Source organism: Macaca thibetana, chromosome 1 (assembly GCF_024542745.1).
Source record: "Macaca thibetana thibetana isolate TM-01 chromosome 1, ASM2454274v1, whole genome shotgun sequence".
NCBI lineage: Eukaryota > Metazoa > Chordata > Mammalia > Primates > Cercopithecidae > Macaca > Macaca thibetana.
The window spans coordinates 188,311,337-188,339,080 of NC_065578.1; the positions used below are offsets into that span (position 1 = coordinate 188,311,337).

Genomic DNA, 27,744 nt, shown 5'->3' on the forward strand with positions numbered 1-27,744 from the left:
TGAAACCCCGTCTCTACTAAAAATACAAAAAATTAGCCGGGTGCGGTGGTGGGCGCCTGTAGTCCCAGCACAAGGGAGGCTCAGGCAGGAGAATGGCATGAACCCAGGAGGTGGAGCTTGCAGTGAGCCAAGATTGTGCCACTGCACTCCAACCTGGGCGACAGAGCAAGACTCCGTCTCAAAAAAAAAAAAAAAAAAAAAAAAAAAATTTAATTTCTGAAATTGGTAACTTTGCTTATTAAGGGCTTAGTTACTAGTTTCTAAAATACACTAAAAACAGCTACACATATTGATGAATGTGTGTTTTCTGGGGAACCTGTATAAAAATGAAAACATGCTTATTTCTACAGCCAAATCGTTATCCTAATTTCAGCTTATTAGAAATCAATCACTAAATTTACAAACCAAAATATTAGAGTAGATAAAGAATTTTACACAAATCTGGTCAGGTCCAAGTTAAGAAGGAAGATAAAAGAGATTTGAAATAAATATTCTACATTGTTCTTCCAAAAAAGTTTCCTTTCTGTCTCCTGGAATCTAGTCATGAAGAGAAACAGAAAGAATAAAGGCTATAGAGCAGTCATTATGGTGTTCACTGAGTTTAAAATATAAACCGATGCCAAGCCCAGGTAGCACAGGCAGTGCATGTATATGTGTGTATGACCTACGTATATATGTTTATATCTGTGTGTATACATACAATGTACAACATATGTTCTATCTGGAAATTAATGGGCTTCACTAAAAACTAATGTACCACCCACTGTGTTGGCTTTTATTCTGCAAATATGAACACATATAAGAGCAATAGTCACTAATTAGCTCTAATTTCAACAGGAAGCTCTCCCTCCTGCAAAGCTTCTAAACAAGTACCTCTGGTGTGACTTAGGGTTCATGAAAGGAAAAGGGTAGCCTAAATGACAATCCTCCTGGAATATTCTGCTTTTTTTTTGGAGATGTAATTCACATGCCATAAAAGTCATGTTTTTAAAATGTGCAATGTAATGATTTTAGTATATTCACAAAGTTGTACAATCATCACTACTTCCTAATTCCAGAAGATTTTCATGATATGTGGAGTTTTAAAATTTAAATTTATACTAACATTATTTCATCTCTTTCTTTGTGGTTGAGATTTAAGTGTTGAATAAAGGTGACTATAGCGATATAACCTGAGCATGAAGATATTTACATATGTCATAAAAATAGACATCAAACACATGTTTACATAGATATAGCAAGAAATATGACTGTTGAGAGCTACATCTACATTGTTGGATCTTTAATCCCACCTCCAGGTTCCCTGTGATAGCCCTTTTACATATGCCACCATGTCTAAGAGAAATAGCATTAAACTGAAATACCTCTTAAAATATCTTATTATATAACATATGTGGGCTTTAAAAAATAAATTCCCACAACCTTCCTAACTCTCTTGTCATATGGCAAGCTAGGGTGTGGAAATGACTTTTCAAGCAATATAGATTCTAATGTTGAGGAGGGGTTGTCACTGAACTGGTGCAAGTTCTCACTCAATGCCCTCAACGATGTTCCCAAGTCAGTCTTTAAGAGTTTACACTAACTGGGTTCCCAGTCCAAGATCTATGAATTATAAAGTGCTCATTCCCAGGACAGAGATCTTATTCTTCACAGGATTAAACTTAGAAGATGTAAAAGGTATTTTCTAACTTTGCTACTTTAATTAAGATAATTATAATATGGCTTCTTAAACTACATATTGATCATCTTAAAAACCAAATATGTTGATGGTTAGAAACTTATATTGTTGACTGCCACCTTGAAGGTGTAATTATAATCTAAGAACTATAAATTTGCCAAGTGTATTACCAGGACAAATGCCTAGACATTATTAAAAGAGTATAGAGACATTAGATGAATGTACTGACAAGTTACCACAATAATCTAAAAGAAATAGTGATAGAGGGTATCAGATAAGTGCAAATAAGAAGCAACAATACTTGAACTTAAAAAGTAATGCCTGCTTTCAAAACAAAAAGTTTAATCCTACTTTGATCTCTCAATAAAAACTATACATACTGATAATCTTACATGTTATAAGTAATTTAAAAATAATGTACATCTTACTATTAATGTATACATACCTGCTTTGGCACAAAAAATGATTTAAGACACAATAACAAGTTCAATTCCAGCCTGATTTTAAATGTACAAATTTGGTCTTCCATTTCTCTCTTATTTTAAAGTATTCTTCACAGAATTTATTCACAACAATGGTAGTAATAAGAAAATCAGAATGATGTTAGCAAAAGGAGAGCTTCATTTTGGATGCTTAATAATAGTTTATAATTACTACCTTCCAGCCTTTCTAAAGCAGCATGCCATGTGATTTACATTAAAAGTTGGTTTTATTGAGGGGATGTTAGTGGTGAAAATTAGCTTCAAACATTATCTGTAAACACCTTATCTGTTAATAGTTAACTGCTATAGAAGTATGTGGGATTTTATCATCAGATCTTGAACCACTTCTATAAGCAAGGGGAGATTATTAGTTGGCAACACTTGAGAGAAAGGAGAACAATCAATAAGGGACTAGACGGGAAGACCCACATAAGTTGGCATTATTCTAGTAATAATTGCATAATTTGTAGTAGTAGGCTTCATAAAATAACAGCCATTTATTGAATGCAACTATGAGCTGAGTCCTTAACATACAGCATCCCTCATCCTTGTAATAATCCACCAAGGAAGCAGATACACTATATCTTTTACAGATAAGGAAGAGGTTCAATAACTAGTCCAAGATGCTGAATGGTGGCATAGGGATTAAAACCCTCAATATGGAGTCCAAATCCTGTGCTCTAAAAAAATGAGCAAGATTTGAGTTCAGGTCTGCCTGACTACAAAATCTACATACTCCTACCATGTTCCTCTGTACACATCCCGTGTTATTCAATTCAGCAACAGAGATAAGATATTCTGTGTGACTATGCTGCCTATGTCCAGCTCTGACCACATAAAGATAACTCTAGTTACAAAAGTGGAGGTCATCCCAATGTGGGTGATTTAATTAATAATGCCACACAGTCCATTTATTGGCAGGACATTTCGGCACTGCTGCTCGGTGCTGAAAATACAGTATTCTTTTATCTTAGTGTATTGATGTGGAGGGAGAAGGAGCTATTATGTATCTGTATGAGTCTGAAAAATTAAAGCATGTTGAAGAGAGACAATATTTTACTTGGAAAAAAATAAGTTGGAAATAAGTGTTTCCCAACATTGCATCCTGGGAAGTGTTGCTAATTACCATTGAAGAGATTCACAATTAACGAACATATTAAAATGAAATTATTTTGATTCTGAAACTTCATACTATAAGTCAAATATCACTGTTGTTCAAAAATTCATTTGTGGAAATAAATGTTGCAACAAACACCATTACTGTGCTCAATATACCTTTGTGATTTTTATTTTTCCTTCCAAGTGAGTTGGTATTTTTAACATTTGCTACAGATAGAGCAAGTTTGAAACATCCTTGTGTCAGTCTTGGAACAGTTCACCTGCTAAAAGTCTTTGTGGATATGACCATGCACAGATAAAACAGTACTTTGCCATTTTTCCTTTTTGTTTCATTTTTGAAAGTAGAAAGCCACTTTCTTTTTCCCCTCTCTTTCTCTCAGCTTCTTATGAAGATTCCCAGTATAAATGCAACAGCTGGAGTTACCTACAAATATACAAACTGAAAGAAAAGAAATATTATGGTTGGCTATTTGGGAGTCTCCTGAAATGAAAACATACCTGGACAGTTAGCATGATCAGAGAGTGTCTAAATCACTCGAGGAGGAACAGAGGGAATTGAACTTGCCACAACTGCTGCTTTAAGTAAAAAAAAAAAGAAAAAAAAAGGTACTTTACTGGGAATGGTGGCTCGTGCTTGTAATCCCAGTTACTTAGGAGACTGAAGTGGGAGGATTGCTTGAGGCCAGGTGTTCAAGATCAGCCTGGGCAACACAGCAAGACTCAGTCTCATTTAAAATAAAAAAGAAGGTACGTTGATAGGTGCAACATATTTCTCATACCTTGTATCTATCCATTGGGTCTTCCTGTTGCAGCTGACTCTCTCGCATTGTCTGATATTCTTTCTCATATTTCTTCAGCTTCTTGGTTGGTACCTGCAGGGATTTGAGGAAAACCATGTTAGACAAGGGCGCCATTTATGAAAAAAAATTTAGATGTGTTTGCTAAATTTCTGGCATTCTAAGGGAACATGCCCAACTCAAAGTTAGGAGAAAAATACAGACTCCAGAGTAGGGGTTGGCAAACTTTTCCTGTAAAGGTCCAGGCAGTATGTATTTTAGGCCTTGTGGGTCACATAGTCTAGGTTGCAAAGATTCAACTCTTTCATTATTACACAAAACCTGCCATGAGTGATACCTAAACAAATGAGTCTGGCTGTGTTCCAAGAAAACTTAATTTACAGAAACAGGCTACAGTTTGTCCACCTCTGTTATATATAATATTGCTGATGTCACAACCTTCTCTTGTTAATGTATTTAATAGTGCTATTAATTTTAACTTTCTTAAGTATAATTCACTCATATCCTTCTATTATGTTTAAAATGAAAATTATTATTTTATACAAGTAAAAAATTTAGCTACAAGAAATATTCTAAAATGGCCTGGGCATGGTGGCTAATGTCTGTAATTCCAGCACTTTGGGAGGCTGAGGCAGGTGGATCACTCGAGGTCAGCAGTTTGAGACCAGCCTCTGGCCAATATGGTAAAACCCCATCTCTACTAAAATTACAAAAATTAGTTGGGCACGGTAGTGGGCATCTGTAATCCCAGCTATTCTGGAGGCTGAGGCATGAGAATTGCTTGAACCTGGGAGGCTGAGGTTGTGGTGAATGAACCAAGATTGCACCACTGCACTCCAGCCTAGGTGATAGAGTGAGACTCGGTCTCAAAAAAAAAAAAAAAAAAAAAAGAAAAAGAAAAATATTCTAAAATGGAGTTAGTATACTGAAAGGTTTTACTGTTTGACAATGAAAACTCAAATACAGAATCATTGTGCTGTATGAGATAATAGAAAGTCATCTAAACAACTCATTTATTTCTTGCGAAAATTATGTCATCCACAAAAGACAGTAGTTTACTCTTTTCTGAAAAAAGACTAGAATCCTATGGACTCTTCAAATTTTAAAAATAAACAAATAAGCATGGCATAGTATAAAAGCCCTCAATAAACAGATATTTAACCTCTCTTAGGGGACAGTGGTGCATATCTATAGTCCCAGCTACTTGGGAGGTTGAGATGGAAGAATGCTTGAGTGGACAAGTTCCAGGCTGCACTGCACTATGACGGCCACTTACTCTAACCTGGGCAACAGAATGAGACTCAGTCTTTTAAAACAAACAAACAAACAAAAAAACTCTCCTAGCCTCAGTTTCTTCGTCTAAAAAATAGCAGGTAAATAAAATTTCTACCTCATAATGGTGTCAGGAGAATTAAATGAGTTAACAGAGAGGTATCTAAAACAATGCCTGGTTCATGGACATTTTTAAATTTTTTTAAAAACAAGTATTCAATCAAAATTAAGGTATTAGAACTTATTCTGTTCCATAATACATATTAAATATACTTTTAGGCTTTCTTTGGACAAAGTTATAGAATTCCTTTACTTATTTATTTTATTTTAACTTTTGTAGAGATAGGGTCTGGCTATGTTGCCGAGGCTGGTCTCAAGCACCTGGGCTGAAGTGATCCTCCTTCCTCAGCCTCCCAAAGCACTGGGATTACAGGCATGAGCCACTGTGCCTAGCCCATGATTCCTTTAAACATCAAAACCTTTCCTTAATGTTTTTGTTTGGTTTACGATTACAAACGTGCTATGTTGCAAACTTCTTGCGGATTCTGAGAAGGAAAGGATGATGTGTTGCCCTCAGTATCTGCCATAATACCCAGTGGTATTTGGCTCATACTAGGCCCTCAACAGATTGTTCCTTGTTGAGCTTAAAATATGGTATTTAGAAAACATATACATATGAGTGAGAGAGCAAAAGAGAATGGAAAGCACCTAGCATGAATATAAAATTATCTCACAATTTCCTTATTTTCATCAAAATGAGGACAGCATTAATTCTCTGGCATCTGGCCAAATCATTTGTTACATAAAAACAAAGACACCAGGTGTCATTCCCATCTTATTCTAATTACTTTGTTTTTCCTATCCAGGAACACTATAAAGTACTAGAATTATTAGCTTCCGACCACAATTGGGAAGTTTCACAAACTCAGTCCAAACCTGATAGATGACACAAACCAGTCAACAACCACATTATGAGAATAGTCATCTGGCTGATGGGGGAATGTCTCCCCAGCCAAACAATGAGTGAGGACATTTCCCAGGGTGAAACTGAATTGCAAAGCCACTGCTGAATACTGTTATAAGAAACAAGAATCCTTTATTACTCCATCTCCAGAGACCTCTAACAAGTATACTGTGACCAACTAGAGTGCAACAGAAAGGAAAGCACCAGCTGCCAACTGTGTAGCCTCACAGATCATTAGATAAACAAGGGAAATATACACGATCATGTGTTAACAAAACAACAATGACATTATTTTTCTTGGCTTTGATAGCAGTCTCAATTTCTTTCAGTTTTATTTTCTCTATATACTTCAATCATACACTGAGAAAACCAAAAATAGACTCTGAAGATGAAGTTGTAAATCACTAGTACTAAAATAGTCCTGGAGTTATAGAAAAAGGGGAAGCTTCAGGGTTTTAAGGAGTGACAAGGTGTCTCCAATGTTTCCCTAGGTCCAGATGCAAGGGCCAAGGGGAGCAGCTAAAGGTATTGTGAGGAGACAGCCTACCCCTGGAGCCATTTTCCCACCAGATCAGAAGTATTTCAGTATTTTTACAGCAGGAATACCATACCACTGGACACCAGGCTGAGTATTAGTCCCATGTGGAAGTATTTTCTACATGGTTCTAAAATGGATCCACTCACCAGTGACTGAATTACATACTGGAAGCTTGTGCTTAGAGAATTCTGAAACCATATTTTTAAACTTCAAACTATTATCAATATTTTTTTATATGTAAGAGAAAAAAATGTTCTTTTAAAAAGATATTTTTATGTGCCCTTTTAAAAGTCACTTTTACTACTTATATTAAGAGGTTCATTTCAAAGTGAAATATTAAAAAAAAAAAAAGGCAATAACACTCTCAATAAGCTAATCCTTTCCCATCTGGCTGAGATTCTAGGATATTTGGCTTCATCTTGTTCAGGGAAACAGAGCAGGTTGCCAGAACAATATGTTGCTAGGAAACCTTCCAAGCTTATTTATCTTGTGCTGTGGGGTGATACTGAGCATCCACCTGTGTGACTGGCACAACATGAAAGGGAGGAAAAGGGTGGAGGAGGAAGAGACAGGAGAGCTGATATGAAACTCTTGTTATTTATGAGGTAATCAAAGAAAATAGATTTTCAGTTTTTAAAACCATATTTCAGGACAAACTTGATTTTATTTTAGGGAATACTGAATGGGATACAGAAGTTTGAAATTTTTCTTACTGGAGAAAGAAATTTAAAAACGTCTTCAGGGCTGGGCACAGTGGCTCACGCCTGTAATCCCAGCACTTTGGGAGGCCGAGGTAGGCGGATCACCTGAGGTCAGAAGTTCGAGACCAGCCTGATCAACATGGTGAAACCCCATCTCTACTAAAAATACAAAATTAGCTGGGTGAGGTGGCACATGCCTGTAATCCCAGCTACTCAAGAGGCTGAGGCAGGAGAATCGCTTGAACCTGGGAGGTGGAGGTTGCAGTGAGCCAAGATTGCACCATTGCACTCCAGTCTGGGCAACAAGAGTGAAACTCCGTTTCAAAAGAAAAAAAAAAAATCTCTTCAGTATGTACTTTTAATTAAAAGAACAAAAAGTCACTAAGAGATATCAGAATTGAAACATCCTGTAAATAACGGTGTACTTGAAGAATGTGCTAAGAACCACCAGTCCAGGTCGGGCACGGTGGCTCACGCCTGCAATCCCAGCATTTTGGGAGGCCGAGGCGGGCGGATCACAAGGACAGGAGATTAAGACCATCCTGGCTAACATGGTGAAACCCCGTCTCTACTGAAAATACAACAACAAAAAAAATTAGCTAGGTGTGGTGGCGGGTGCCTGTAGGCCCAGCTACTCAGGAGGCTGAGGCAGGAGAATGGTGTGAACCCGGGAGGCAGAGCTTGCAGTGAGCCGAGATTGCGCCACTGCACTCCAGCTTGGGCGACAGAGCAAGACTCTGTCTCAAAAAACAAACAAACAAACAAAAAAACCACCAGTCCTTTTAAATGTCTACCTAATGTTGAGGTCCTGTTCCACCAACTGTCCATGCTCTGTCCTTCCAGTATTTCCTAAGTTCAAGAAATGTTCTCAAAGAATCTATAATTGTTTTATGTGTGCAACTAATGATGAGCATTCACTCTTTGAAATGGTATTAGTAACAGGCAAACAAACAAATAGAAAAAGAAAAAAAAAAGGATATCCATCCATGGCAAGACAACCCCTAACAAGTATGATAGCAGTCATTTAAATAATCAACCAAGGCTTGACATTGCAGGCTTGACACTACATTTGGCAGCATTTACAGACAGAACCAGTGTTTTCACCTTTTAAATAGTTTGTAATGTTTATATTTCACACTGTGCTTGGCCCTGACATTGAAATTCCTAACATAAATATCCATTTACACAGAAAGAGTAAATTGGAGCTGGAGAAACCTTTGGAGACTACTTGTCTGGTACAATCCCTTCTTTGGGATGAAGAAACTGAATAGATGTGGCTAGAGTCTTGGACAGAGCCACCTGATTGCAGCAGAGCAAATGGGAGTCTGGGTGGATCCACTGCCTCTCTGGCCTGCACTCTCCTCCTTCCGGGTACTGGGCCACCTCTCAGGTGCAGGGTTTCCCAAACTTTAGTCATTTGGATACCACTTTCATTATTTTTGCCATGCCCATACACGTTGTACTATGTTTTTTCTTTCTTTCTTTTTTTTTTTTTTTTTTGACATGGAGTCTCACTCTCTCACGCAGGTTGGAGTGCAGTGGTGCAATCTTGGCTCACTGCAACCTCTGACTCCCAGGTTCAAGTGATTTTCCTGCCTCAGCCTCCCGAGGAGCTGGGACTACAGGCATGCACCACCACACCTGGCTAATTTTTGTATTTTTAGTGGAGACAGAGTTTCGCCATGTTGGTCAGGCTGGTCTTGACCTCCTGACCTCGGGTGATCCACCTGTCTCGGTCTCCCAAAGCGCTGGGATTACAGGCGTAAACCACCACGCCCGGTTGTAGCCTATTTTTTCTTTAAGACTCAGGGGTCGGCCAGGCGCGGTGGCTCAAGCCTGTAATCCCAGCACTTTGGGAGGCTGAGACGGGCGGATCACGAGGTCAGGAGATCGAGACCATCCTGGCTAACACGGTGAAACCCCGACTCTATTAAGAAATACAAAAAACTAGCCGGGCGAGGCGGCGGGCGCCTGTAGTCCCAGCTACTCGGGAGGCTGAGGCAGGAGAATGGCGTGAACCCGGGAGGCGGAGCTTGCAGTGAGCTGAGATCCGGCCACTGCACTCCAGCCTGGGTGACAGAGCGAGACTCCGTCACAAAAAAAAAAAAAAAAAAAAAAAAGACTCAGGGGTCTCACTATGTTGCCCAGGCTGGTCTCAACCTTCTGCCCTCAAGTGATCTGCCTGCCTCAGCCTCCCAAAGTGCTGGGATTACAGGTATGAGCCACCACACCCAACCAAAATCAACTCATTTTTTTATATACATTTATTTTCCAACAAAACATTCCATTTGGAATCAACATAGACAACTGTGGTAGGCAGAAAATGGTCTCCCAGAGATGGTTGAATTCTAATCCCTAGAACTTGTGAATGTGTTACCTTACATGGTCAAATGAATTTTGCAGATGTGATTAAGGTTAAGGACCTTAAGATGGGAAGGTTATTTTAGATTATCTGAGTGGGCCTAGTGAAATCATGTGAGTCATTAAAAGAAGAGAACCTTTCGGGACTTCATTCAGATATCACTACTGCAGAAGGATCAAAGAAATTCTGTGTGGCTTTGAAGACACGGGGAGAGATCCATGAGTAAGGCAATGTAGGCAGCCTCTAGAAGCTTGGAAAAGGCAAGGAAATGGATTCTCCCAAAGAACCTCCAGAAGGGAAGGCAGCCTGGCCAACACCCTCATTCCTAGCCCAGTGAGACTCAGACTTGTACAAAATTATATACTAAAAGATTTATCTTCGTAGTTATTTGTTATGGAAACAATAGGAAACTAAAACAACATATTATAAATAACTACAATTAATTGAGCTACTAAATGTTTACAAACAAAACTCAGTTGAAAGTCTTAACACTTTTGCTTAAGACAATATAAGAACTCCTCTGCTCTTTATTTTACAACCAACTGCAAATTATGTCAATATAAAGTCAACTATAAACTATTAACCTTATGTTATAAATATCAGAATACTGGGGCTGGGCGTGGTGACTCACGCCTGTAATCCCAGCACTTTGGGAGGCTGAGGTGGGCAGATCACAAGGTCAGGAGATCGAGACCATGCTGGCTAGCACGGTGAAACCCCATCTCTGCTAAAAATATAAAAAATTAGCTGGGAGTGGTGGTGGGCACCTGTAGTCCCAGCTGCTTGGGAGGCTGAGGCAGGAGAATGGCATGAACCCAGGAGGTAGAGCTTGCAGTGAGCCAAGATCACTCCACTGCACTCCAGCCTGGGCAACAGAGCGAGACTCCATCTCAAAAAAAATACATACATACATACATACATACCAGAATACCAAACTAGACAGCAAGCAAAAAAATAAAAACAAGTCCACCCCAGCCCATGCATAGATTCACTCAGTGCCTTTCTGCTTTCTCCCTCAGATCACTAATGGCAACTGGTTGCACCAGTTGTACCCAGTTCCTGCCAAGGATCTGTGTGTCTGCTGGGTCTGTCCCACAGACCCTGGCCGATGGATGAAATGAGTACTCGGACACAGGTATGCAGTGTAAGAGCAGCTAGGTGACTGCCTGGCTGTAGTCACCAGAGAGCAGCCCCAAGAAGCTGGAGCTACTTGCTTTTATTCAGAGCAGGCACAATGCCAAAAGCCTGGAGCAAAAACAACCTGTAGGTAATTAACATTTATTGTTCCCCTTTCAGGGAGAATGTCCCCATGGATGATCAAAGGTCAGTTCCTGGTCAACATAAGTAAACAAGCTTAAGATAAATTCCCCTACACTCTCTTGTACCTACTCCTTGCCCAATGCCTCAGGGTTATAGAAGAGCTGTCTTCAGCTATTCTCCCCTGGGGCTCTGCAGAACCTTCTGACCTTTCAGAAGGTTTGCGTCCTTTCCCTGTAGTTTTTCCCCACCACTCTGACTGATCTCTCACAGTGTCCACTGATATTTTCTATTATGTTTCATTGTAATTCCACAATTAGTTCTCAGACCCTCTAAAATGATTTCATAATCAGCAGTTTGAAGGACACTGCACGAAATGAAATGGGCTTTTTCATCTATTCCCCTCATGATAATACTCAGAGGGTTATAGTTCTAAATCACTGGAGAAGCTTTATTAACTCTACTTATCACCAATACCCTCAACTGTCATTACAGATGAGAGTGGGTCCTTGTCAGCTGTTATCAGGAAATACAAAGAAAAGAGCTTAATGAGTTTGAGGCAAAGGGGAGTTGTAGAGGAATGGCGAGGGAGTGCTAAACAGTGACCTGCAATAACAGTAAAAGAGCACAATAATTACTCATTTGCCTTACTCTTTCTCAATATTAGTCATGCTGGCCTCAGTTGGAGATATGGGAGGGGAAGATTTCATTCTCCATGTCTTCTCTCTTCTTCTCATTTAAGGTGTTTATTTCATATTTGTATATATGATTCTTGTAGATGGAATATATATTAATTGTGTTGTATATCAATAATTATTAGATGAATTTGCCTTAATAATCTTCATCTCACTAATCATATCAACTAGTGATATCACCCTATTTTGCATTTTTACTTTCATATCTGATTTTGAATACTTACTAATATTTGAATTTCACATGCATTAGTTATTTTTTTTTTTTTTTGCACGCCACCACGCCTAGCTAATTTTTGTATTTTTATTTGAGAGGGAGTTTCTCCATGTTGTCCAGGCTGCTCTTGAATTCCTAACCTCAAGTGATCTGCCCTCCTCAGCCTCCCAAAGTGAGTTATTTCTAATAAAACTTATTTTGGCCAGGTGCAGTGGCTCACGCTTATAATCCCAGCCCTGTGGGAAGTCAAGATGGGTGGATCACTTGAGTTCAGGAGTTTGAGACCAGCCTGGACAACATGGTGAAACCCTGTGTTTATAAAAAATGCAAAAATTAGCTGAGCATTGTGGTACATGCCTGTAGTCTCAGCTACTTGGGAGGCTGAGGTGGGAGGATCACCTGAGCCTGGGAGGCTGGGTTGCAGTGAGGTAAAATCATGCCACTGCACTCCAGCCTAGGTGACAGAGTGAGACCCTGTCTCAAAACAAAACAAATAAAAACATATTTATTTGCTTACATATAAGATTTGGTTAAGTTTCCTGATTATCAAACTCAATCATCTTTTTTTTTTTTTTAAGAGACAGGGTCTTGTTCTGCTGCTCAGGCTGGAGTGCAGTGGCGCAATCACAGCACACTGCAGCCTCGAATTCCTGGACTCAGGTGATCCTCCCACCTTAGCTTCCTGAGTAGCTGGGACTATAGGGGCACATCACCATGCCTAGCGTTCTTTTTCTTCTTCTTCTTCTTTTTTTTTTTTTTTTTGTGGTAGAGCCAGGGTCTCACTATGTTGCCCAGGCTGGTCTCAAAATCCAAGGCTCAAGCAATCTTCCCACCTCAGCCTCCCAAAGTGCTGAGATTACAGGTGTGAGCCACCATGCCTGGCCCAAACAAGATCTTTGTACATTTAGGAGTTCAAGCGTTTTGTATATTTAGGAGCTGCAGTGCTTTTCAACACCACAGATCTTAAACTTCAGATCATAATTAACGGAATAATGGAACTCTTAAGTAACAAATTTGAAACTTACTATAGTAACTTGAAAAGAACTTATACACAGAAAAGACAGAAATAACAGAATACACATGTAAAGATTTTCCAAGTTGGTCTATGCTCTGTAATATATATGGCATGATCTTTGGCATATCCTGACTTTATGAAATAGTATATTAATTTTGTGAAAAGTTGTTTTTGCATTTAAGTAGAGAAAAGAACCTGGGCACTACCAGTGTTTCTCAAGGTAAGATATTATTGGCATTTTGGGTGGAATAATTTTTGGTGTAGACTATGCTCTCCATTTCTGAGCCCATGGCATCCCTGGGCCCATTTATGATTTCACCTATTAAATGTCAGTAGCAGCTGCCTGTCACTGTGACAAACAGGATGCCTACACACACTTCTAAACCAGGTGTGGATATTGGGGGCTAGTAGATTTGAGGGGTACATGTTTGAGAAGATGTGGGATTCATACTAAAAACCACTGAGCTAAACTATCAATAAAGACAAGAGGAGAGGCCTGGAACAGTGTGCAAGGTTTTTAGCACTGCAATGATATATTCAGATGTCCACTTCCCTCTGCTTTGTTCCTGGTTAGCAGTAATTGGCACTAAGTACGGAATTCCTTCATGTCAAAAAATTTCCTAACAGTTTTCAGCCTATAATTTAGAAAAATCTGTATTTAATCCTGCCAGCAACTCCATGAGGGAAGTATTATTTGGATTTTACGAATAATTTGAGGATAGGTAACTTGCCTAAGATCATACAGCTGGTAAATAGTCAGAAATGAAATCCAGTTGGCCTCCAGAACCTGCCCTCTTTAACTACTTTGCTCTACTGCCTGGCACCAGATGATTAAAGTAAACCTGCTCAAGAAGCTGACAGTCTAGACATAGTGCCAAATATGTGTCTAGTTATCATCTAGTTTCATAAGTGCAATAACAGATATTTATAAAAGGTACAAAGATGATAAGGAGAAATTTGTGGGACAGAGGGTTAGAGAGGGAGAAGCACCTCAGTGAGGAGGATTTTCATGATGAATGGTTTATGCAAGCTTCCTTGCCCAGTTAAAACACAGAGCATTTCCCCTGTACTCAGTTTTAACATTGGGTCAGTCACTTGTAAGAGCTATCATTCAGCGTTTGATGAATCTCCTTCTGTAATTCAGAAATGAAAGATACAAAAATATTAATTTATGGATGCAAATGCTGGTAAAGTACATCACTGTGTTGTTCTTTTTTAAATGCTGATATGACCCAAGTTAACATTTTCTGAAGTGAAGATTCCGGTGTTCAGTTCAGGTGCCTAGAAAATTAATAGGCCAAAGGTACTAGCCATTTATGTGCTGCTCTTGCTCACTTCAGACAATCTCTTAGGATGAATATAAATGATCTCACTTAATATATTAATCAATGGACAGAGAAAAAATAGATATGTAATATAGTATCACTTTCTTGGAAATTTGGGGGTTGCTGAGAGTTTCCAAGTCAGAGTCACAGTTATTTCTGAAAGAACTTATCAAGATCTGGACATAAAGTGGATCAGTGGCAACCAAAATTCTAACAGTCAGTTTGTAGTAGTATAAAGGACTCAGGAAGAAACAGATGAAAAAGAATCAGGAGACGGCATCCAACAAGAGGAGGGACACGTCCTATAGGCTTCACTTAATCCTCTTCATAGTGGTCAGCAAAAGAAGTCACTTTGACTTCTTTTAAGCTTTTAGCACTAGGAGGAGAGGGAACATATTAAATAACGATATTTTGCCCCATTTGTCTTGGGTGTCAGGGGGAATCTTCAGAGAATCTAAGAGCCTGTAAATGATTATTAGCTGTATTCTAATACTTAAGGAGCATAATAGTTTAAGGGGGTGGGGACAAAGGACATACTTATCTCTTGCAACTCTAACATAATGTCCAAGGCTTATTATAGACATCAAATTCCTAGGCATTCTCCTCCTGAATTCGTACTAACACACAATCTATGGTGCTGTACTTGCTTTAATCTCATCTGACATGTCTAGCTTTCCCAATTACCCAAGCCTAGATGTGTGCAGACTTGTGACAGGTTCCTGGACCTTTATTCATGAATAATTGTGTGACATGAGCCACTTTCTAATGTTTGTGGCTTACTCCAGAATGTAACATGCTCATTAAAGTATCTTTGAGAGCTTCTGAAATACTGATTTGTATTTGCCACATTCTCGTATAAGCTGTGGTCCCAATGCTGTAGCAATTTTGGGAGACTTGCATTTTACAGAATCTGCTTACCTGTTCATTTTTAATTCCTCATTTTCAGGCCTGTAAATCTAATCTTGTATAATATTTTTGTGGAACTCCTTGGCACTTCTGCTTTAGAGATTTCCTATCAATAAATAATATCTGGAGGTAGAGGAATTTCTGTACTATGTGCTGACAACTCCTAAATTTATAGTTTTCAGCCCAGAACTTCTAAGCTTAGCCTACATATCCAATTGTGAACTTCCTATCATCATTTGGATAATTCACATTCAAGACATTTAAACTTGGACTAATACCCCACCTTTGTTCTTCTCCCACTGTTCATCTTCCATCCAGAAGCTCAAGCCAGAAACCCACAAGTCACCATTGTCTTCTCCCCCAGCCAATGCTCAGGCAATCCATCACTAGATTCTATACTGTATGCCTCCAAAATATCTATCTTGTTTTTCTTTTGAACTTCACTGGCAATGCCCAATTCAAGCCATAATCACCTTTCATCAGAACTAGTGCCATAAATTCCAAAGTGGACTCCCCATGTTCATAGTTGCTGTACTAAATCTTTTTGCCATTGGGCAGCCAAAGTAATTTTTTTCCAGGATGCAAATCTAACATCATTTTCCTTCCTAACATTTTCCAATTGCTTCCTATTGCACTTAGGATAGAGAAATACTTGGCTCTGCTAGTCCTATAGAATCTAGTCTCTATCTACCTCCCCTTCATTCTCTATGCCTATATTTTGCAAAAGTGTGGTTTGTCCATCTCAGAAAGTACATAAAACTATCCAAATAGGTACAGAAAGCAAAAGGTGATTATGAGAATTTCATGTTGTTTTTAGAACATGAAAATAGGAAGGACTATTTTTATTTCACCTTTAAAAAAATATTCATGCTTATTTTATTGTAGTACAGGTAGCTAATTTATTTAAAAATGAATGTACATGTATTGGTGGTATGGGCTCACATGACTTTCATTCACAAGGATCACAATCAAGAGTTTAAAGACAATCAGTCTCTGCTCCAGCTACACAGGAGTTCTTTTAGTACCTTTACTGCATCATGCCCTCCCCTGCCTCAGGCTTCTGCTGAGATGGATCTAGCACATTCACCCTAAAATTCTGATTCAGAAGGTCTGAGGTGTGATCAGGCACCTCTATCTTTTTAAAAAATCTTAATGTTAATATTTGTGGATACATAGTAATTTTATATATATATGGGGTACATATATATGGGGTGTATATATATATGTGGGGTGTATATATATACATATATGGGGTACAAGAGATAGTTTGAAACTGGCATGTAATGTGTAATAATCACATCAGGCAAAATGGGGTAGCCATTCCCTCAAGCATTTATCCTTTGTGTTACAAAGAATTCAGTTACACTCTTATTTTGGAGGCAGGGTCTTGCTCTGTGGCCTCAACTGAAGTGCAGTGGCGCAGTCACCGCTCACTGTAGCCTCAACCTCCTGGGCTTCAGTGATCTTCCCACCTTTTAGCCTGTAGCTGGGACTACAGGCACCCGCCACCATACCTGGCTAATTTTTTGTATTTTTTGTAAAGACAGGGTCTCGCTATGTTGCCCAGGCTGGTCTTGAAACCCTGGGCTCAAATGGTCTGACTTCCTCAGCCTCCCAAAGTGCTGGGATTACAGATGTGAGCCACTGCACCCAGCCCAATTATATTCTTTTAGTTATTTTTAAATGTACAATTAATTATTATTGACTATAGTCATCCTGCTGTGCTATCAAACTCGAGGTCTTATTCATTCTAATTTTATTTTGTTCAAGTACCTTTATATTTACAAAGCTACTCAGGCAATTTTGATGTACTGTCCATCTGAAAAACCACCGAACTAAAACATTAAGTACTAGAAAGGAAGAAGAGACAGGCGAGAGAAGCTTTTATGAATTGGCCTGACAACACAACCACCACTTCCTAAGGGAATATCCATTCTGAGTTTCAAACAACCAATTTATAAACAAATTTTAGGAGAGAAGAAATTTGTAAGATCAGGAAGGACTATTTTAGTGTCCCCAAATATTTCAAGAATCTATTTATATAAGCAGCTTGGATATAAGAATAAAATCAAGTTTTAAAGAAGACAAAAAGCATATTCACGCACAATTATTTGAGCAGCAGTTTCTCTTTGATACTCTATTTGGGGTGGTTTAGAAATTAAACAGGCTGCCTGGGCATGGTGGCTTATGCCTGTAATCCCAGCACTTTGGGAGGCCGAGGTGAGCAGATCATCTGAGCTCGGGAGTTTGAGACCATCCTGGCCAACATGGTGGAACCCCATCTCTACTAAAAATACAAAAAAATTAGCCAGGTGTAGTAGCTCATGCCTATAATCCCAGCTACTCAGGAGGCTGAGGCAGGAGAATCGCTTGAACCCAGGAGGCAGAGGCTGCAGTGAGCCGAGATCGCGCCATTGCACTCCAGCCTGGGTGACAAGAGCAAAACTCCGTCTCAACAACAACAACAACAACAACAAAAAAAAAAAAAAAAAAAAAAAGAAAGAAAGAAATTAAACAGGGTTGGCTGAGCATGGTAGCTCATGCTGGTAATCCTATAATCCCAGCACTTTCGGAGGCTGAGGCAGGTCGATCACCTGTGGTCACGAGTTTGAGAGTTTGAGACCAGCCTGACCAACATGGTGAAACCCCCCTGTCTCTACTAAAAATACAAACATTAGCTGAGGGAAAAAAGAGAGAGAGAGAGAGAGAGAGAGAAAGAAAAGAAAGAAAGAAATTAAACGGCTTGCATTTGAAAATTTTCTCTGCCAAATACTAGCTATATAATTTTATGAGCAATTTACTTAAACCTCTTACTCAGAATTTCAATTGTTTATGTTTTGTAATAGGGTAACACAAACCACTACCATGACCATTTCCTTTAATTGAGCACACAATGCATGCTGCAGCACTGGCCTAAGCACTTAGTACATACATATACAAATATATATATATATATATGTGTGTGTGTGTGTGTGTGTATATATATATATATATATATAGAGAGAGAGAGAGAGAGAGAGAGAGATGCAGTCTCGCTCTTTCACCCAGGCTGGAGTGAAGCGGCGCGATCTTGGCTCACTACAACCTCTGCCCCCTGGGTTCAAGTGATTCTCCTGCCTCAGCCTCCCGAGTAGCTGGGATTACAGGCATCCGCCACCACACCTAGCTAATTTTTGTATTTTTAGTAGAGACGGGGTTTTATCATGTTGGCTGGGCTGGTCTCAAACTCCTGACCTCAGGTGATCCACCTGCCTCGGTCTCCCAAAGTGCCAGGATTACAGGTATGACCCACAGTGCCCAGCCACCATTTAGCATTTTTTATATTTCTTAAGCCTCACAAAGAAACTGGGTGTTACTATATCCATTTTATAAATTGAGTAAACCAAGAAAGACTAAGTAACACTCATAGACCCCATAATAATGACAGACTCTACAGGCTTTTGTTTTAACAGACTGGGTCTCACTATGTTGTCAGGCTGGCTATGAACTCCTGGGCTCAAGGAGTCCTCCTGCCTCAACCTCCCAAGTAGCTGGGACTACAGGTACATGCCTCTGCACCCAGTGACCCAAAAGGTCTTTTTGACACCAAAGTTAAAGCCTTAATCATACAGTGTTACGTGACTATCATCTACATTGCCTGTCATCTAGCCAACATGCATAGGACCTTTGATAAGCCTCATCAGTAGCCTGCAGCAGTTAACTGAGCTAAGCAACTCAATGATGGAGATTATGCCGTTACCGCATAAATGAGAGATAATGAACCCAAGATTCTTGCCACATTACCAGGCATAAGTTAGGAGATTTAAATTAAAAAAAAAAAAAAAAAAAAAAAAAAAGAGAGAGAGAGAGAGAGATGGCCAAATAGACTCTAGGGTGGTTGAATCAGGAATTTAACTCTGGGAGAAGCCTGCTTAAAATTCCATAAAGTCTTAACTGGGGGCAAACTGAAAATAATATGTTTTTCCTCCTCTCACTGCCTTCTGAAAAAAAAAAAGCATTGAGAGCATAAACCACTCAGAAGATTTACAGCTTAAAGCAGATCACCTTAAGGTACTGGAATCAGTCAGTGCTTAGATGGAACATTTTTTGAGGCCTACATCTTCACTGAGAGTGCCCTTCTTTTCTATTTCCTATTCTTCCTTGTTTCTTTCTGTTCTCACTGCATCCCATACAGATTTGTACAAATGATGCTGGCTTCTTTTCTTCACCCACATGTAACAGTTGCTGCTGGATCATAACCATTCTTTCTATTGGTTTAAAATCTGTTTTTCTCAGATTCTTTACACTTGAAGGAAAGAAAAAAGGATATTTAGCCTCTTTTTCTTTTAAGCAATAAAAAATTCTTCTCTCACTGTATTGATGATTCTCAATGTGGGGCTAAATTATAGAAATTCTGATTCTTTTCCTCTTTGAAAAAATTAAGAAGCAATAATATCAAGTTAGTATACCATGCTGGATGTTTTTTATTTCTTTTGGGGGAGGTGCTCAAAATCCATTGTAAATCTCAAGTAGAAATCCATTTCTAAATGAGTTTTTGGTTAGAAATTTATCACTTAAAAATTTTAGTACAGTATTTGGAGAGTAATGGAATGACTACCAAGCACTAAAAATTAAGACAGTAAGGTGGCATGCATTAAATCTGGTTACATGTTGAATTGTATTGGTCTGATTTCAGGGAGTAGAATAACCAGATATAGTTCCAAAATTGGACCACAGAAAAGCTGATACAGCTATGCATTCAGAATGAGTTAATGAAGCTTATTTAAACACAGACAATAAGAGAGGAGAGAAAGAATGATGGGAAAACTAAGTAGGTCACTGTTCTCTATTACTATCAAGTGCTAACTTCATTATAATAGTACTGGTCTTTCCACCATAAAATGCTAAGAAACCTGAAACATTACTTTTATGTCAGTTGTCGCTGGCAATTAGGTCAAAAGTAAATACGTATCGCTTGCTAAAAATATAAGAGGCAGAAGGCTATAGACATTTATGCTCTAAGAAATTTAATTTGAAACTAATGTATAAGACAACCTGAGTAAATCTGACTTTAGAGAGATTCAACTTTACTATACCAGACTATATGAGAAGGACAGTGGAAAAGAAAAATGGGAAATTTTACTGTATTCATCTACCTATAAAGATAGTAAGTAAAACTGGTTAAAAGTCATCACCAGTAATATTAAATTGCATGAAGATTGTACTGACTTTTTTTTTTTTTTTTAATTTTTTGAGGCAGGGTCTCGCTCTGTTGCTCAGGCTGGAGTGCAGTGGTCCAATCACAGCTCACTTCAGCCTTGACTTACCAGGCTCAAGCGATCCTCTCACTTCAGCCTCCTGAGTAGCTGGGATCACAGGTGTAAGTCACCACGCCTAGCTAATTTTTTTGTAGAGGTGGGGTTTCACTGTGTTGCACCAGCTGGTCTTGAACTCCTGGGCTCAAGTGATCTGTACACTTTGGCCTTCCAAAGTGCTAGGACTACAGGTGTAAGCCACTACACCTAGCCTTGCATTGCCATTTTTATACATCAACTTTTTAGCTTGGGAAGAAAAGTTTATCCATACAACTTTGCTCTCTTTTTTTTTTTTTTTTTTTGAGACAGAATCTTGTTCTGTTGCCCAGGCTGGAGTGCAGTGGCATGATCTTGGCTCACTGCAAGCTCCACCTCCTGGGTTCAAGTGATTCTCCTGCCTCAGCCTCCTGAGTAGCTGGGATTATAGGCCCACACCACCATCCCTGGCTAATTTTTTTATACTTTTAGTGGAGACAGGGTTTCGCCATGTTGGCCAGGCTGGTCTTGAACTCTTGACCCCAAGTGATCCGCCCACTTAAGCTTTCCATAGTGCTGGAATTACAGGCGTGAGCCACTGCATCTGGCCACAACTTGGCATTTCTAAAAATGATTTATTCACTCACTCATTCAACAAATATTTATTTACTATTTACTATGTAGCAGGCAAAGCCATCCTGGAACAAAGGCACAGTCTATCCCCTGGAGGAGTTTACAGTCCGGTAGGGAGTAAGTCTTTTTTTTTTTTGAGATGGAGTCTCGCACTGTCGCCCGGGCTGGAGTGCAGTGGCATGATCTCGGCTCACTGCTACCTCCACATCCTGGGTTCAAGGGATTCGCCTGCCTCAGCCTCCTAAACAGCTGGGATTACAGGTGCCTGCCACCACATATGGCTAATTTTTGTATTTTTAGTAGAGAACAGGTTTCACCATGTTGGCCAGGCTGGTCTTGAACTCCTGACCTCATGATCCACCCGCCTCAGCCTCCCAAAGTGCTGGGATTACAGGCATGAGCCACCACACCTAGCCTGGGAGAAAGTCTTAAAAGATATAATCACAATATAAATAAATACTGTATTTACAAAGTAAGTTAAGTACTCTGAGGGAGAAGAAAAGCTGGAGGGATACTAATACATGGCTCTAATTTTTATTGCTTCTCTGAGGAATGACAATGAAGCTGAGCCTTGAAGAGTAGGGTAGCCAGTGAGGATTCGGGAGAAAGGGTGTTCCAGACACAGGGAACAATAAGCACCAGATGACGAAGAGCAAGACCAGCTACACAATTTGCAGGCTCAGTGCAAGATAAAAATTGAACACAAAAACTAAGAATTTCAAGCTAGTGATACAGCATTCAAGCAAGTATGGGGACCTATGTGACTGCACAGGTCACACACACATTAAGCCAGTTTTGGAAAAGGATGCATGTTTAAGGGTCATAAGGCCAGTTGCTAGAGCACAGTGAGGGGAGGGATTGCTAGCTGAAGAGTATGAGAGGTACACAGGAACCAGTCCAAGGTGCAGGGCCTCCAGGGACCAACCTCACAGAGGTTCATAGTTTCCTGAAATAGTTAGCAAAGAGCTATTGTGTAAGCAAGGCTGTTATGTAATCATTCTGCTGGGTGCTGAGAGGAAGACAAAGAATATAGTTTCTGCTTTTAAGGCGCTTACAAATAGTTATATAATTTAGGGTAGAATGTGACAGGTTCCACAAGAAAGGTATAAGTACCAATATGTGGGGGCTTCAAGGGATGAAGATGACTCAGTTGGAAGTGGAGAACTGCAAAGCACACAGACAGAAGGACTGCACACTGACTGAAATTAGCATACTTCTGCCGTTGGAGCTATGATTTAACCATATCACTGCAGAAATAGCAAGCACATCCAGCACTTCCTATGTGCCAGGCACTGAGTGCTAGATGCTTTATGTGTATTAATTCATTTTAGCCTCACATCTCTGCAGTAGGTGCTATTCTATCATTTTCATTTTACAGAAGAAGAACAAAGGCACAGAAACGTTAAATAGCTTGCCCAAGGCCACATAGCTAGTAAAGTGGGGATTAATTTGAATCCAGGCAGTCTGGGTTTAACATCCTTGCTTTGAACTATTATACTATACTATCATTTTACTAACATTAAGTGTTTTATTTTGCTTTGTTTTTTAAATCTGTGTGCTATAATTGCACCTCCTTTACTTTTCTCCTGGTGTACTTGGTTAGTTATATATACTGCTTAAAATTGGCTGGGAAATATAGAATAAGAGAAATAATTGTCCTAAATATTTGTACTTCTTTATTATCTAGAGCCGGAGTTGGCCGAACAGCAGTATGAAATACATTTAGGTGTGAGTTTCTGAAAGAAGACAACATAGACAGCACTACTTTCCTCTGCTGCTGGCGTCAGTCCCAGTGTGTCTTTGCATCGATGGCTAACTAGAGCCATGTAGTTATGGACAATTACTACTGACTCCCTTAGAACTATGAACAGTGAATTAATGGAACTCTAAGAACTCACACATTGGCTCCCAGTGTCCCTATGACCCAAAGCTGGATCTGTTCCTTACAGAATTGGTAAGTACATGCATGTGCTCATTATAACAAATATCTACTGTGTACAAGGCACTGTGCCATACGCTATGTGGAATACAAAGAAAGTTATGACACAGTCCTTTCATCAAGAAACTTACAATAAATTTTAAAATTTTGTTAATGCCATAATAGAAATATAAGCCTCATTCTATGATGGTGCAGAGGAGAATGAGTTCACAAATCCATCAGGAAATTTAGGATAGACTTTAAGGAAGAGATAGCATGTAAGCATTGTCCCGGAGGGAGGTTTTGTTATTGACCATTCCGAAGTGTCAGGCGATTTTTTGTTTTGTTTTGTTTTGGTGGGGGAGAAGGAGGGTATATATCAGTGCCTCCAAAGACTGAAGATAGGCGTGGCCATAGGTCTCCTCACTACCTTTCTACCAGGTAGAAAGCATCTTCTGTTAGGTGATAGTCAACAGGCCCAAACAGTGCTCTGCCTCGGGTGCAGGCATTAGGCTATCTGGCTTGCTGGAATCTTATGTGCAATTCATGCAGGGCCAGAGGAAACTGTATGGTATTTCTAACCAATCCAATGTGAAATTATTTCTGGCATCCTTTATGCTAACTAGAAAACCCTCTGGTGTAGATTTAAAGATAAGCAGGTTAAATTTACAGTAGTTATCTCCTGATTACGGTCTTTCCAATGCCAAACAACTACCCTTACACTATGTATTCCCGTATCGGTGTGTTTCAATGTTAATCAATCATGTCCAAGGTGTAGACTAACTAACACGTTGTGTAGACTGGGGTGCTTTAATGTAAATTACAGACAGTGTTACAGTAGGATAGGGCTATGAGAGGGGTATAGGGAGGGACAAGATGTTCCAGATGGAAGGAACAACTCGTTATTGCTTCTATCTTTCCTCATTCCTAAAGGAAACTTCTGTAAGCAAAGGCATGGAGCTACAAAATGTGCGCCTACTAAATGTGCTAAGCAGTTCTGTTTGTTTGGGTGAGGAGCTACATGACCTGGCATAAGGTACCTGCAGAGTGGGCCGGAAAGAATACACTGAAGCCAGATTGAAGACTGTCTAGGTTGCTGCCAATCACTGAAAGCATGAACCTATTTTGGTAGTTGCTAGCTCAGTGACCATATTTTCTGAAATAAAAACCAGGCAGATGGTCTTAACAGATGTTTGCATCCATTCTGGATATGAGAAGCAATTTGGAATATGAAAGAACCTAAAATACTAAAAGTTTTTGGATTGTTTTGGTAGCCAGGCTTATGAGGCAGAATATTTGACGTTAGAACTGTCTTTTAAAAGAAAAGTCTTGTCACAATGATGTGAAGAGATCACTGAGGTTTTAAAATAGTAAAAGGATCAAGACTGTGTTTTTACAAACATGAATCTGGAAATCATGTATATGCTAAAGTAGAGGGAAGATAAAGCAAAGAAGAAAGCGTTAGGTGCAGTGGCTCATGCTTGTCATTCTAGTATTTTGGAGGGTGCGGTGAAAGGATCACTTAAGCTTAAGAGTTCAAGACCAGCCTGGGTAACAAAGTGAGACTGCATCTCTACAAAAAATTTTTTTAAAAAATTAGCTGGGCATGGTCAGTGGTGTGTGCCTGTAGTCCCAGCTACTCCAGAGGCTGAGGCAGAAGAATCCCTTAAGCCCAGAAGTTTGAGGTTGCAGTGAGCTATGATCGTGCAACCGCATTCCAGCCTGGTAACAGAGTGAGATCCTGTCTTTAAAAAAAAAAAAGAAAGAAAGAAAGAAAAGGAGAAAGGTAGCAATTGAAAGGACATTTAGGAAGTTAGGAAAATAAATCAGGAAAAAGGGACTTTGTGTAGAAGGTGACAGTAGAAAGGGAAAGGAAATAAGTTTTCCTAGTCCTGGGAATCAGTCTATGTCACTCATGTAATAATCACATATGGCTGTTATGAGCTATTCCTGGGGTATGAATTTTCCAAACTCCATTGGGATGCCTTAAGGCAAAAAATCCTGCCTTACTTACAGTTGGTATCTACTGCAACCTAACACAAAGCCGAATACTTAGTAGATGCCTAAAGCAGATTTATTCAGTTAAGCATATTCTTACTGACTCATGATTCAAATGGAATTTGTTAATTAGTTAACTGTTAGAATAAAACAAACAGATGAAGACTATGCCCATACATTTTCCTCAAGTACGGGTGTTATAGGAGATAGGTAATGACACACAGCTGATAAGTGGAAAAACATAGAAATGCACTTAACATAGGATATTCTTGTTAACTAAATGAGAAAACTGTGATAACCAATTAAATTTGGCAGTTTTCTCTGATATGTTTAACAGAGCCAATAATTACCTCTGTTCTGTGGGACAATTTCTAAAATAATGCATAAGAATAAGACTATTTGAGAAGACTTTTTATACTATGCAATTGCAGCATTCCCTAAATCAAAACTCTTTTTTTTTTTTTTTTTTGTGAGACAGAGTCTCGCTCTATCGCCCAGGCTGGAGTGCAGTAGCACAATCTCAGCTCACTGAAACCTCCGCCTCTTGGGTTCAAGCAATTCTTCTGTCTCAGCCTCTCAAGTAGATGGGATAACAGGCACGCGCCACCACACCCAGCTAATTTTTGTACTTTTTTAGTAGCAATGGGGTTTCGCCATGTTGGCCAGGCTGGTCTCAAACTCCTCACCTGAAGTGATTTGCCCGCCTCAGTCTCCCAAAGTGCTGGGATTACAGGCATGAGCTACCATGTCTGACCCAAAATTCATTTCTTTAATCTTGGATAGAACATGAGAGGAAAGTTAGAACACCATGCTTGCTAGATTTTTAACACATAAACAACAGATCTATACCTACCAATCAAAGTATGTTCAAGAGAATTCTCATTTCAGAAAAAAAGGTAATATCAAACTTTCTAAAAACTGGTTACAAAATATCTAATCATTTTTTATGTACAGAGTAAATCAAATGAGAATCTATCTGAAATTAGGCTTGGTCAAACACAAGTAAAGGAAAGACCCTAAGATTAGCTTATTTTGTGTGCTTCTTTAAGGTCTATCTACTGCAGTTTACACATAAATGATTGCTCTTCAAAGTTTGGGCTGGGGTGTTATTTATGTTCCCATTTCTATGGAAACTGTGGGGAGGCATGAAAAATATGGTATGGGAAAATGTGTATTTCAACCCTTACTTCCCTTCTACCCATCCAGCCCAGCCCTCCTCATTTCCAGGGGAACAGGAGTTGAAAGACCTCTGGCAGCTGAAGGTAAAAGCTCACTAACGGATTGCAGCTGTTGGACTGTCAGCTGAGAACTGCAAATGACAGCTCATCACAGCTGTCAAAATTTTTAAATGATGTTTTCCCTAATAAATCCCCCACTGTAATAATTTACAAGGGGGAAACTGACTATATAGCTAGTGCAAGGAAAAACACTCAATGGGATCTTTTGAAGCTGAGTCCGTTGCTGTCTTTCATAATTCCAATGTCATTGATCATTTTTCAGAGAATAACTGCAATAGGAAACACAGTGAAATCAAAAGTACTCTCATCAACTCATTGTATCACAAACTTCCTCCAAATGGTGCGGGTGGAAAAAGTACTGGGTAACTAATTAAACTGAGGATGGATGGAGAAAGGGAAAGAGAGGGAGGAAGAATCTAATTTAACATTTAAACACTATTTAATTATATTTTATTACAAGAAACTATGTGAAGATTGTCAGCTACCCACAGGGGGGGAACACAGAGCCCGGTGAATGTAGTAAAATCTAGACATAAGCATTAGCAGAGAAATCTATAGACATACAGTATTGCTATCCAAATCACCTGAGTTCAAGTAGTGAGGTATACCTATATTTCTTTAGTAATTGAAAAGGACAGGCCAGAACTTGCTAAAAATTACCCAATTCCCCTCTACATCCAAGGGCTTTGGAATACATATGTAAAATTATTTATATATGGAAATCTGTGTTATATGCTTTTAGCTCAAGGGAAATATCCTCATTAATAACCTGAAATGTGACGGGGCATGGTGGCTCACTACTGTAATCCTAGCACTTTGGGAGGCTGAGGTGGGCAGATCACGAGGTCAGGAGTTTGAGACCAGTCTGGCCAACATGGTGAAACCCCATCTCTACTAAAATACAAAAAAAATCAGCTGGGCTTGGTGGCGGGTGCCTGTAATCCCAGCTACTTGGGAGGCTGAGGCAGGAGAATCACTTGAACCCAGGAGGTAGAGGCTGCAGGTAGCTGAGATTGCGCCACTGCACTCCAGCCTGGGCAACAATGTGAGACTCCATCTCAAAAATAATAATAATAATAACCTGAAATGAATGCCCTCATATAAAACACATGCAAAGTTTGAAAAAGAAAAAATATGTAATTCTTTTTGTTTTACATGTACGTAGGTCAACTGTGTCTCTGAGCTACCTTTTCATTGTTTTTGGAGAGGTTGCTATCCCAAATTCTTCACTCTAAGTTGGCTTCTACTCACACATGCCTCAGGCAAATACAAAACCTGAACATTTTCTTTTTTTTCTTATTGTTTTTTTGAGACAGAGTCTCGTTCTGTCACCCAGGCTGGAGTGCAGTGGCCGATCTCGGC

The 27,744-nt window shown here is 39.4% G+C and overlaps 2 protein-coding genes and 1 long non-coding RNA gene across 16 annotated transcripts in view; 1 reads left to right on the forward strand and 2 right to left on the reverse strand.

The window, feature by feature from the left end:
- The window catches only part of CACYBP (calcyclin binding protein), a 753,822-nt gene that overhangs the window by 49,529 nt on the left and 676,549 nt on the right, over positions 1 to 27,744 (reverse strand). The gene's annotated exons all lie outside the window — the stretch shown is intronic.
- Positions 1 to 27,744, reverse strand: part of RABGAP1L (RAB GTPase activating protein 1 like) — a 790,617-nt gene that overhangs the window by 33,563 nt on the left and 729,310 nt on the right. For 9 of the 12 annotated variants that reach the window (XM_050767055.1, XM_050767059.1, XM_050767046.1 and 6 more), the window contains one exon: positions 4,059 to 4,151. In XM_050767055.1, the coding sequence (XP_050623012.1) occupies positions 4,059 to 4,151 (93 nt within the window). Of the gene's footprint in view, positions 1 to 3,421; positions 3,719 to 4,058; positions 4,152 to 27,744 lie in introns of those variants that run through there. The other 3 variants (XM_050767069.1, XM_050767066.1, XM_050767114.1) reach the window with 1 other exon arrangement.
- Positions 10,936 to 27,103, forward strand: LOC126941259 (uncharacterized). The gene is made up of 3 exons (XR_007721206.1): positions 10,936 to 11,048; positions 22,916 to 23,182; positions 26,351 to 27,103. It is a non-coding gene; the product is annotated as an uncharacterized LOC126941259 (long non-coding RNA).